The sequence below is a fragment of the Chelonoidis abingdonii genome, chromosome 7 (assembly GCF_003597395.2).
Source record: "Chelonoidis abingdonii isolate Lonesome George chromosome 7, CheloAbing_2.0, whole genome shotgun sequence".
NCBI classification, from domain to species: domain Eukaryota; kingdom Metazoa; phylum Chordata; order Testudines; family Testudinidae; genus Chelonoidis; species Chelonoidis abingdonii.
In genome coordinates this window covers 17,515,408-17,528,319 of record NC_133775.1, presented here as the reverse complement: position 1 = coordinate 17,528,319, position 12,912 = coordinate 17,515,408, and the positions used below count along the sequence as shown (strand labels likewise).

Sequence of the window (12,912 nt, the reverse complement as noted above, 5' to 3'; positions counted from 1 at the left end):
AAATACCTTTTCATTTTTGTTTTCTCTTTCTGTGTCCTGATCTTTCTTGGCTTTATTTATCTTAGACTGTACCACAGAGACCACCTGCAAAACATAAGAAATAGACATGCGCATATGATTGACAGACAGACAGATATAGATGCACAGTCAAGCACTCATAGAATTGGAAAAGCCAGAATTAGGATTGACTGTACAACCTGGATTCAGGCTTTGTGCTTATGCATTATGATACAGTCTTTAATTACATGACCACATACTATCTTTTCCACTGAACACCTGCCTCATTCAGTGCATAGTATGGAGCTGCCTTGGGGAAAATAAGCATTGTGTGGAGCAGCGAAGTAGACTGTTGTCTGCAGAACACTTGCTTCAAGTGTTGCAAAAGTTGGAAGGTGTGTAGTGAATGAGGCAAGAGACTATAGGAAGACAAAGAAAAGTTTCACGGTTAACATAGCTGAATGTTGCCTTGAAGAATTGGATTCTATCCCTCTCTTTGCTAAGGAGTTCCTACTAAGCAAGTTACTTGGAACCAAACTTTTCACAAGTGGTCACTAACTGTGAATTCCTCATTTTCTGGGTGCCTGATTTGCAGAAGGGCTGAGCATTCACAGCTGCAAGTGAACAACAGGAGTTGTGCTTTGAATATAGGAAGTGCTATGAAATGCTAAATACTCTGAAAAATCAGGTCCAAGGTCTCAAATGGGCACCCAAAATTAGTACCTTCATCTGTCTATCCCACTCTATGAAATGGGGATAACACCACCTCCTCATCTCACACGGGGTTTTTTTGACGATCAATTAATGTTTGCGATGCACTCAGATCTATTGGGAGGAACATCACAGAAAAGCCAAAGAGGAAATTCAGAATGCTGTCTTAGGAGCAGGGTCTGAATAGTGGCAGTATGTTAGCCAGGAGCCACACACTGAACAATAAGGAGAAAAAAAAATACGGAACAGCTTCTCATTAAGTGAGCATCATCCATCCAGTGCACTAAATGAAGCAGGAGTCCTGTGGAAAAACTAGTATGTGATCATTTAATTAAAGACTGTATCACGATGCATATGCACGAGAGGGCCAAATTAAGACTGCACTTTCTAACTTTTGAGAACTTGACTTTGCAATATTAATAATCTTCCCTTAACATAATTTGTGTGTGTGTAGTTTTATGTTGTTTTTTTTTAAATCAAATTTAAAAAACAAATCCCATCATGTGGCATCATATTGACCACCACATGGGTCATCAGCAGATTTGAACCATTAGATTCACCACAGTGATCTCTGCCACTTCAGCTAATGGAGTAACTAACAACAGTAATAAGTTGTCAATCTGTATGTAGACCAGCTCCAGTGTGGGATGAGACACTCTGCCAGGGAGTTTCCACAGGTATTTGCTGATAGCAGAGGAATGGTGAGACTCACGACTCTTTGGTTTCATTCCAGGATCTAGAGTGGAGTGTGCTCAGTGTTTTCTGCCCATTACCCCCAAGTTTGCCTCTTTCTGCCCTGTCCTGTCCAACCCGTCCTTGTTCCAGTCCTATCTTCTCCACTTGTGACTTCTTGTCCCAGTCCCTTTCTCCTCACCCTCAATCGTCTCATCCCAGCCTCAGTCTCCTTGCCCCGCCAGTTCCTAGTATCCCTCTACACACTCCCTGTCCCAGTCTCTTCCCTCCCCTAATGTGACCAGTCCTACCAATCTCCTTGCACAGTCAGTCTCAGACCTCCATACGCACCTTGTTCCTCACTGACTGACTGACTCTCTCTCTTTCCCCATTCCCAGGCCTCCAGGTGCCCAGTCTCCACTAGCGTCCAGTCCCAACCTCTCTCTCTCTAGACTCCTCATCTAATCTTAGAACTTGACCCCCTAGCCTCTAGCTCCTTTTTCCTATCCTCATTCTCAGAATGGCTGAGCCATTTTGGCTAAAACCACCACCACCACCACCACAAAAACAACAAAAAAACAAAACCAGCCTGGCACAGACACCTGGCATGGAACCATTCAGCCTGAGGAGTTACGTTTAGCACAAGTTATAAGCAACCGAAAACAGGGTCTTCTAAGGACAAGTATTGGGCAACCTTAAAAATGTGGGAGGAGACTATCAGCTCGGCTCCCTCCTCCCCATTCTTAAGGCTGCCCAATACTTGTCCTTAGAAGACCCTGTTTTCGGTTGCTTATAAAACTTTGCCAAACTTTAACCATTTAGGCTGAAATTTGAATCTCTCTCTCTCTCTCTCTCTCTCTCTCTCTCTCCCTCCTCATTATATATTCTTCAGTATAATGTAAGGACCCTTAATGAAATATAAGGGGCTGGTCTTGTATTACTCAAAGTTGATTAATGCCCTTTAAATGGAATGCCTCAAGCAAGAGAGTACCATGTTATACTATATATTGTAAAATGTTTGTTGACTAATGTAATTTGGAACACTTGGTCTCTCAATAAGGTGCACAATGGTACATTATTCAAAACAACATGAGAATAGTATTTCACCATGGCAACAGTTAAAAATGAGACAGGAATATGAATGCTATAGAATATGTTTACAGAATGATTGGTATGAAACATGGTGTACCATCCCAAAGCAGACAGTAGAAATTACTACTAAAAGCAGAGCAGCACAAATATCAGAGAGTGTTTTGAACACCTGACAGAGAAGGAATTCCCTTATGTATAAACCATACTATCTTAAATTCAAAACAAACACCTGAGACCCCAGCTATTGGTAGTACAAAATGGATGTCTAAGCACCATGGTGTGTACCTATACCACGTTTGTGGTATTCCCTATACACAGTAAGTTTAACTACTACATATGGTACATGTACGGCTATCTGAAGTGGCAATGTGTTTCCATCTTCTTCACTACTGGTGAGGCAGCGTGGTTAGGCCATGCAAAAGGAAGTAAGGAGTTCTGAGTTCCATTCCCAGCTCTGCTGCTGACTTTGTATGTGACCTGAGGTAATTTACTTCCTCTCCAACTTCCATAATAAATTCTAAGTTTGGGTGCTTCACATTTTGACACCAAGAACCTGATATTCGGGTGGAGAGTGCTGAGCTTCCACAATTCCCACTGGTCAATGGGAGCTGCCAGTGCTCAGCAATAATGGAAGTCAGATATAAGCCTCAGCACTCAAAAACAAAGGCACCTAAAGTTACCAAGGGTCCCTGATTATCTTTATGCCTTCTCAGAGGCCATCTTCAGTGACCTAGAAGGGTAAGGACAAGAGTCTCAGCAAAAGACTCAGTTTTCCTGACATTCTTCTCAGAAGGGGTCAAACATATAGACAGAAGTTATTGTGCTATGACAGCTATGCCTATTGTATGATGCCTAGCTTTCTGCCATCACTGCTTGGACATTCTCCTTTCCCACTTTGATTGTTGCAAGTCATCAGAGAACATAGAGATTCACTGGGGCTGTGGAGAAGGAGTGGACTTTTTCATGCCAGATTGTGTAGGTGTGGTTAATGAGTTGTCAGAGAGACTCACCAGGTCAGGCGAGGGCAAACTACGGCCTGTGGGCCAAATCTGGTCTGTCAATACTTTCAGTCTGGCCCATGGAATTGCCAGCCCCATGGTGCAACAGGGTTAAGGCAGGCTCCCTGACTGCCCTGGCCCCACGCCACTTCCAGAAGTGGCCAGCACCACATCCCTGCAGCCCCTGGGGGAGGGGAGGGGCAGAGGGCTCCATGTATTGCCCTGGCCTGCAGGTATCGCCCCCTGCAGCTCCCATTGGCCGGGAATGGGGAACCGCAGCCAATGGGAGCTTTGGGAGTAGTACCCACAGGTGAGGGAAGCACACGGCGGAGCCACCTGCCCCACCCCATGCCCAGGAGCCACTGCCAGGTATGCTAGCCACTTCTGGAAGCAGCACTGGCTTAGCCTCGCTGCACACCACTGCCACCCCGGAGCTACTCGAGGTAAGCAGCACCAGACTGGAGCTCGCATCCCAAACCCCTGCCCTGAGCCCCCTCTTGCACTCCTCACCCCCTCCTGCATACCACCGCCTGCTCTGAGCCCCCTCCTGCACCCCAAGCCCTTGCCCAGAGCCTCTTCCTGCACATCGCACTCCCTCCCAAACCCCGCACTACCTCCTGCACCCCAACCCCCTGCCTCAGCCCTACATTCATGGCCCTGCATACCTTTTCCCCGTTTGCCTATCCCTGCACTAGATCTTCTGTTACATAGCCTTTTGGGGGCATGGAGTTGCCTGATTGGATATTTTGTATTTGCTCATGAATCACATGAACTTTTGGGATGGTAGACTATAACTGTTGCCTCTTCTCACTGCTCAGAAGATAGGGAGATCATCTTCTCTTTTGCTTGTATTTCCTAGTTTTTCCTCTGCCTCGGATAATTATTGCTGATACTTGTAATTGTATTTTAAGTCTTTGGGGACACAGTTTGCATGGAGGATGGTATTCTACAATCAAGTTTCTTTACATGATGTTTAAAAAAAAGTTGGCTAATAGAGGAAATATTTTTAGAATACCAGGTAACACACACAGGGCTGATTCTAATTCAATTACCGTGGGGTAAAACTGCTGAGTCGGGGGGAGGGATAGCTCAGTGGTTTGAGCATTGTCCTGCTAAACCCAGGGTTGTGAGTTCAATCGTTGAGGGGGCCACTTAGGGATCTGGGGCAAAAATCTGTCTGGGGATTAGTCCAACCCCTGCTCAAAGCAGGACCAGATGACCTCCTGAGGTCTCTTCCAATTCTGATAGTCTATGATTCTATGAACACAGTCAGTTGAATTTACATTGGAGTAACTTAGACCAGAATCTGTCCCAAGAAGTAAACATATGGTCTCTGCCTGGAAACTGTGTCAGAGTATGCAAGGGAAACTGTGTTATGGCCAAATCTTGCTGAAAGGAGTCTGGCCATGTTTCAAATAAAAGGCATATTAAAACAGAATTACATTTCAAGAAAGGAAAGGAAAAAAAGGGTAACTTACTCTTGGTGTACTAGACAAACTCTGAACAACAAAAACAACAGGATTTCCTGCATTCTTGATAGCTTCCACTGCTTCCTCATGTGTGGCATTTTGTAAGTCTACTCCAGACACCTAACAAATGAAGTGTATCTTCATTATTAGACAATCTGTCTTTTTCATAAATTACAAGAGATTTACATGCATTTATTGACAGTGAAGCTTAGCACATCAGAGGAAGTCACCAAAAGGTTTCATAGGATAGAAAAATACTTAAGAAAACACTACATAAATTATATTTCTTCAACACTTTGAGGAACAAATAGGGCAGAGGTATAGTATTCAGGTGTTCACAATTAAAGGCACATGCTGTATTTTACCAAAGACTCTACTTTCAGATAAAATCAGAGAATGCTTGGTATCACCCAAATCCTCAATTTACCTAAGCATAAGTTAGTTGTGTTTTGAAGCAACTCTCAAAGCACATCACTTCTGGAAGGCAGCAGACACAAAAAGGACAGTCAGTTTTCTGACAGTGGATCATCATAAGTGGAAGTACTCATTCTGGGGGATCTCATGGGATACACAAACCCCACAGCAGGCAAGAAGGGGTTAAAGGGCAGCACTGGGCTCAGGCACTGCTGCAGAGGGACCCAGCCTGCAGAGAGGTGGACAGACCTGTCATCCTTAGCTCCCAGAAAGGAGCACAGCAGAGAGTCAAGTTACCCTTGTTTGTCTACGATCTCAGAGCGATAGGACAGACGGCCAGAATCCTGACAGGAAAGAGAAGCTGGTGCTGCTCTTTATTCCTGTTAATTTAGTCACATTTCCTTTATTACTTTGGAGGACTGGAACTAAGAGTTTAACCCTGGGACTGGGCCCACACTGCATTGAGAATATAAGTTCCCTGAGGAGATGGCAAGCCAGTGTGGGAAGTAGCCTAGGGAAGAAGCAATAGATCTGACCAGAAAGACCTTAACTGCTTGTTACAAAGGGTCCCTGGACTGGAACCCTGAGCAGAGGGAGGGACAGGGCTCCTCTAGAGCCTCACTGGGAGGATTAGTGGGAAGTCCTCAGACAGAGGACCGGGAGGATTTCTGGGCCTGGATATGGACTGTCAATCTATTGTGAGGTCCTGGGACTCTCAGGAGACAACAGTGGTTTACCCAGAAAGGGATGAGGCAAAAAATGACCTGGCCAGAGGGCCAAGGAAAAAGGGGACCATCAGCAGTCCTGGTTAGCAAGCCTACAGAGAAAAAGCTCCACAATGCTCCACTTAGCTACAAGGCAGCGTATCAGACCTAGTGAATCACATTGTCACAGCAGTTTCAAGGGAGAGTGAAGAACCACAACATAGTATCCAACAAATTGCAACATGGTGTCCAATGATAATGGCACCTGTGAAAATTACTCTCCGCTCTCAAAGAATGAGGCAACTGCTAACATGAGGGACTCCACAAGTAATATATAACTAGCTTGTACACTGAATACCTCTAAAAATGCCACAAAACTTTGCATGAAGAATGAACCACTCAAATCATGCTACTATTCCATAATAACTTGCATTTTTCAATTGAATGGCTCATGGAAAATGGTGAGAAAAGCAAGATTTCTATTTGTCTTATTTCATAAAACACCACTTTTAAAATCAGTGACTATTTAACTTCTCTGAAATAGCACAATAGGATGTTAACAGAAGCAATCGATAGCCAAGACCTTTTTAAAAGGGATAGAACAATGCACGCTGAGGAATAAAATCAAATTCACAATATATGCAATGTTTAATTCTACTTTTTTTTCTAGACAGCTCTCTGAAGCTATGCTCTCTTTTTAAAGCATGGAAAGGAAATTTATCTGCATTTACCTCAAGTATTTTATCCCCAGTTTTTAGGGCTTTTGTTCTTCCAGCTGGGCTGTCTTCCAAGACTTGTTTGATAAAGATACCTTTAAGTTCCTCTCCATTCTTTAGGCGCTTTATAATAGTTTGTCCACCAACAATACTGATTCCAAGAGACATGTGAGGCTCTCTGAAGATTTCAACACTGTAAAATGCAAGCAGTATCATATAATTTTATATATTAACAGATTTAAATATACAATATTTAATATTCCAAAAAAAACTATAAGAGTTTTTCAGGTTTCATCAATTTACTAGCAATAATCTTTAAAAGAAGCACCTGTTGCTAGTCCAGGTGACCTCATCAGTGAACAAATATAACTCAACAAAACTCTGCCACCAAACCAACTTGTTTCCCCTCCTACAACCTTTCCCTTCAGAGAAAGTCTGTAAAAAATAGGTACCGAGATAAATACAGTTGAGTTCTATCACTCAAAGCAAATTCTAGAGTAGTGGGTTCCTACTGAGAACAGCTTGAATCAACCTGGCGATACTAATTTGTTAATATTAAGTGTTTCAATACAGAAAACAACAATTGATGTTCAGGTTGCTGAACATACTAGTGAGAGGTCAAAAAGGATTCCTGAAAATATCTTAAAGTTGTTTGCCATGTATCAGAGGTCATATATATTAGGCTCCTACTTGTGCTGAAGTTTTAGATTTGTATTATGCCTAACCCTGAATCACACCTTTTTACGTGACCTTTGTACTGCAGGCAGCCAATGTGTTTAAGAAGGCACAAAAATGAAGCTAAAGCAACCAATTTTTTCTGTAAGAGAAAACTCATCTGATCAAATGGCATATAAATTTATCTGGACAGCAGTTACCCTTCTTAAGGTAAATATTAAAGTATTCACAATTTCCACCGTATTTCAATGTTAGAAATAAAATAAACTGTTCTAATAATAAAACTGTTGCCATGCAACATTATGCAAATAGTTCAGAATTACACAACACTGTGAATTGTATTTTGAATTGCTTTATCTCTGTTCCCCCACTCCTCTTCAAACTTGTCTCTCAAAACAAAGTGTAATAACTTTGACAAGGCCTCCCTAACTGGCAGATGGTCTTTGTTTTGTGAAATATAATATATACAGACTGGAAAGAGAGATATCAAAGGAATTATTTCACTTTGCTATCTAGTATGTAAATTAGAAATATTTTTAGGTAGCTTGAAATTCAAACACTATTGGACCAAATTTTGGGTTAATTCAGAGTTATGCCACTAAGATTAGCAGAGTAACCCATGTACCTGACAGCAGAATTCTGATGTGTAACATTTCAAACCAGTAGCGAAGAGGTGAACAAGAACTTTCAGCTCAACTGCAACACAAAGCTGGCAGCTTTCTAAAATTAGTCGTATACACAGAATATACAAACCTTCATCACTGAACATCTGTGAGCGTTTACAGTATTTAATAAAGCCCAGAGCATCTAAATACTTTAACACTATTCTAGAGCACTCTAAAATAAAAGGCCATGAAAACAGTCACACATGTGTAAGAAAAGTCTACAGTAAGGAGTGTAATAACTCCTAGAGCCCCCAAGGCTTCAAATGTTTCCTAAGCAAAAAGAAATAACATACATTCGGGATGGTCCCCAATGACTGAAGTTTGGAGTTTCTTCTCCTTCTCCTTCTTCTCGTTCAGGTAATTCACTAATTGGGAAAAGAAAAAAAACCATGTTCCATGCCACACATACTCACACAGGCATTGACACTTCTGCCATAGCACATAATACATTCTAGCAGATTCATGTTTAAATAAAAAATGCTATACAGGAGACTAGAGACCCATACTTTTAAAAATATATATTAAGGGTCAAACACAGTTAAGGTTGCAACATAAGCAGTTAAGATGGGGGAAAAGCAAATTTTAAAAAACTTATGTATTAAATCTGTGCATCTTATTACTGGTTCTACAGGTCTCTCTAGGCAATAAACATTTGCTAATATGCTATAAATGACATTAATTGTGGACTACAAGCCACAAAAGGCAGTCTAGTCTACTGGCAAGTCAAACTCTTCGTAAAGCCAAATAAGAGGTAATATGAGCAAAGCCTGAGCATGCCATTCTATCCCTGAGAGCAGGATGTTAATTACATTGCTATACCACATGTGATTCATCTATTCAAAGAATAGCCCAGGCTTCCCCAACAGGAGACTCCACTTGCGTGTCCCCACTAGAAAGCAGCACTGGTAGGTGCTCTCACAGAACAAGAGCCCTCTCCACACATTCTCTGCAGGTGCAGGGGGCCCAAATTGCCACAGTTACACTACAAAAGGGGAGTAGAATGATGAAAGGTGGAGCAAAGACTCCACATCACCACTTGCATTGCAGCAGATTTCATTGCAACACCTCAGAGGGAAGGTTAGAGTCAGGTCAGAGAAAAGCTGAAGACATGGTCAACAGGTCTGATGAGACAGATCCACTGGCCAAAACCTCTACCAAGGGGAAGTGCAGGGGCTGTAGCCAAGGTGACACAGTTCTGTTAGTGCTCTGCAGCCTGGGCGGTGAGAGTTCAGGCCATTTGGTTACTGCAGAGATCATCTGCAAAATTCAGTTTATTCTAGCTTGTGCAGGGGTCAAAGATTTGACTTCTATGGATTAAAGTTACATTTAGTTCATCAAAACTTTCTGCTCCACTAAGCCGCTAACTTAAAGCAAGAGGAAAACAGACAAGAACTAAGTATAAATCGTACTTCCTCCATACCTGGACAACACTGCTGCAGGCTGAACAGGAGTGACAGCTCTCCCAGTTTCCTGGTTCCTGGAAAGAATGTAATCCTCCATCTTTTGTTCATCTCTTTCAGCTACTTCAAGGTCAACTAACCTACGTCTTTTTGAGTCGTTCTGAAGCCTCGTACCTGAATGGTAAAATGGCTAGATGTAAATGTCTCTATATCTATTGTCCTTTTGACTATTAACAGTGTCTAGAAACTACTATACTTGGCAGCATACTTCTCAACCAACCTAGGCCCAAATGTGAGATGTAATGTGTGACCTGAATCATAGAAATGTAGGGCTGGAAGGGACCTGGAGAGACCATCAAATCCAGCCTCCAGGCAGGATCAAGTAAACCTGCAACATTCCTGATGGGTGTTTTTCTAACCTGATCTTAAAAACCTCCAATGACGGGAATTCCACAACCTCCCTTGGAAGGCTCTTCCAGAGTTTAATTATAGTTCAAAAGGGGTTCCTAATATCTAACCTAATCTCCCTTGATGCAGATTAAACCCATTACTTCTTCTCCTACCTTCAGTGAACATAGAGAACAACTAATCACTGTTCTCTTTATAATAGCCCTTAGCATATTTGAAAGCTATTGTCGGGTCCCACTTCAATCTTTTCTCAAGGCTAAACATGCCTAGTTATTTTAACCTTTCTTCACCCGTCAGGTTTTGTAAACCTTTTACCATTTTTTTTTTTTTTATAACGCTCCTCTCGACTCTCTCCAATTTATTTACAACTTTCCAAAAGTATGGCTCCCAAAATTGGACACAGAATTCTAGCTGCTGGAAGCAGCGTGGAGCCAAGTGACATACTGGCCGCCGCTTCCAGCAGCTCCTATTGGCCTGGCACTGCGATCCGGGGCTACTGGGAGCCGCGATTGGCTGAACCTGCAGACACGACAGGTAGACAAACCGGCCCAGCCCCCTAGCGGCTTTCCCTGCACAAGCGGTGGAACAAGTTTGGGAACCACTGCCCTAGATGCATACAAACTGATAATTAAATAATTTGTTCTAGTATTTTTCCAGGTATCAAAGTTAGGCTGATTGGTCTATAACAACTCCCTGTGTCCTCTTTGTTCCATTTTTAAAGACCAATACTATCTTTGCCCTTCTTCAGACCTCTGAGACCTCACCTATCCTCCTGGAGTTGTCAAAGATAACTGCTAATGGTTGAAAGATTGCTTCAGATATTTCCTTAAGTACCCTGAATTTCATCAGGCCTGCTGACTTGAATACATTAACTTATCTAAATATTCTTTAACTAAGACTCATAAAGAGGGACACAGAACAACCATTCATGAAGAAAACTTAAAATGCTGCTGGGGACTCACTCCTGCTGCATAAATAATATAATCTCAGTTCAGCAATTCTGCATTTCTGGAGTAAATAATTTTCAGAGACAACAGAGAATGCTGGAGAACTGAAATGAAAGATGCTCCTTGTAATATGATACATTGAGAAATGTGCTTAGAAATAGCAAATACAGGCCTCCATCCTACAAAGAGAACTGTGCAGACAGATGCCCGTGCCTGCCTGGAATCCCACTGAAATCAAGGGAGACGTCATTCATTTTTCATTCCATAGGCTCAGTGTAAGAGCAAGAGTCTGTCCACACAGTTCTCTCTGCTGGAAAGAGAGGGTGGCATAACAAAAAACAAAACATCAATCTCCCTCACCCAGCCACTGAGTGTCTTCCCAGTCTGACCAATAAATTATTTCCACTGATAGTAGACAGAGCAGTATTTTACCATCAATTTTAAGGAAAATCATGATTTTGGCCTTGCAAAGACATCACAAATCACGGAATAGTAGTGAAAATAATTAAATGTCACCAGCCAAGTCCCAAAGATGAAATTACTAAGAAAATGCTATTTAAATGCTTCTTTTAGGGAGCACCTTGAAGGTTTTCAGGGTATTCACTACTACCCTTGTCCTGACATGGTGGCATAATGGAAACTGCCTGTAAAACATTAAGCCCTGCCAGTGCTGTCCATCATATTGTTACAATTTACCCTTCTGTTCATTCATCATCTACAGAGAGCACCAACTGGTCCCTGATTAGGAAACTCCACCCATATAGGGAATCATAGGACTGGAAGAGACCTCTTGAGGGCATCTAGTCCAGATCCCTGTACTCATGGCAGGACTAAGTATTATCTAGACCATCCTTGACAGGTGTTTATCTAATCTGCTCTTAAAAATCTCCAATGATGGAGATTCCACAACCTCCCTAGGCAATTTATTCCACTGCTTAACCACCCTGACAGTTAGGAAGTTTTTCCTAATGTCCAACTTAAACTGCCCTTGCTACAATTTAAGCCCATTGCTTCTTGTCCTGTCCTCATTGGTTATGGAGAACAATTTTTCCTCCTTCCTCCTTGTAATAATCTTTCATGTACTTGAAAACTCTTATGTCCCCTCTTAGTCTTCTCTTCTTCAGACCAAACAAACCCAATTTTTTCAACCTTACCTCTTCTCTTCTTCAGACCAAACAAACCCAATTTTTTCAACCTTACCTTATGGGTCATGTTTTCTAGACCTTTAATCCCAAAATGATGATTTTTTTTTTTTGCATCAGTATACTGTTCACTCATATTTAGTTTGCGATCCATTATGACCCCAGTATTCCTTCCCAGACAATCATTTCCCATTTTGTGCGTGCGCAACTGACCGTTCCTTCCTAAGTGGAGTACTTTGCATTTGTCCTTATTGAAATTCATCCTATTTATTTCAGACCATTTCTCCAGTTTGCCCAGATCATTTTGAATTTTAATCCTATCCTCCAAAGCATTCGCAATCCCTGCCAGCTTGGTGCTGTTCACAAACTTGAGAAGTGTACTCTCCACGCCAGGGGTTCTCAAACTTCATTGCACCACAACCCCCATCTGATAACAAAATTACTATATGACTCCAGGGAGTGGGGGGGTGCTCTGCCCAGATCCAACTGCCCCAGGGAAGGGGCATGGGGCAGAGCCCAAGCCCTATCACCCCAGGTGGGGATGGAACTCAGGCTTCAGTTTGAGCTCCAGGTCCCAGCAAGTCTAATGGTGGCCCAGGTAACCCCATTCAAATGAGACTGGGAACCACTCTGGGGTCCCAATCCACTGTTTGAGAGCCGCTGCTCTATGCCATTATCTAAATCATTGATGAAGATATTGAACAGAACCAGATGCCAAACTCATCCCTGTGGGACACACTCAGTATGCCATTCCAGCTTGACTATGAACGTAACTACTCTCTGGGAACAGTTTTCAAACCAGTTATGCACCCACTTTACAGTAGCTCCATCTAAGGAAGGAGATTCCACCACCTCCCTAGGTAACCCATTCCAGTGCTTCACCACTCTGAGTGAAGCAAAGT

General features: G+C 42.4%; 1 protein-coding gene across 10 annotated transcripts in view; it reads right to left on the bottom strand.

The window, feature by feature from the left end:
- Window positions 1-12,912, bottom strand: part of PATJ (PATJ crumbs cell polarity complex component) — a 219,850-nt gene that overhangs the window by 129,411 nt on the left and 77,527 nt on the right. For all 10 annotated transcript variants that reach the window (XM_075067651.1, XM_032795516.2, XM_032795517.2 and 7 more), the window contains 5 exons: window positions 9,534-9,687; window positions 8,407-8,478; window positions 6,789-6,966; window positions 4,949-5,059; window positions 7-84 (listed from right to left, as the gene is read on the bottom strand). In XM_075067651.1, coding sequence (XP_074923752.1) covers window positions 7-84; window positions 4,949-5,059; window positions 6,789-6,966; window positions 8,407-8,478; window positions 9,534-9,687 — 593 coding nt within the window. The remainder of the gene's footprint in view (window positions 1-6; window positions 85-4,948; window positions 5,060-6,788; window positions 6,967-8,406; window positions 8,479-9,533; window positions 9,688-12,912) is intronic.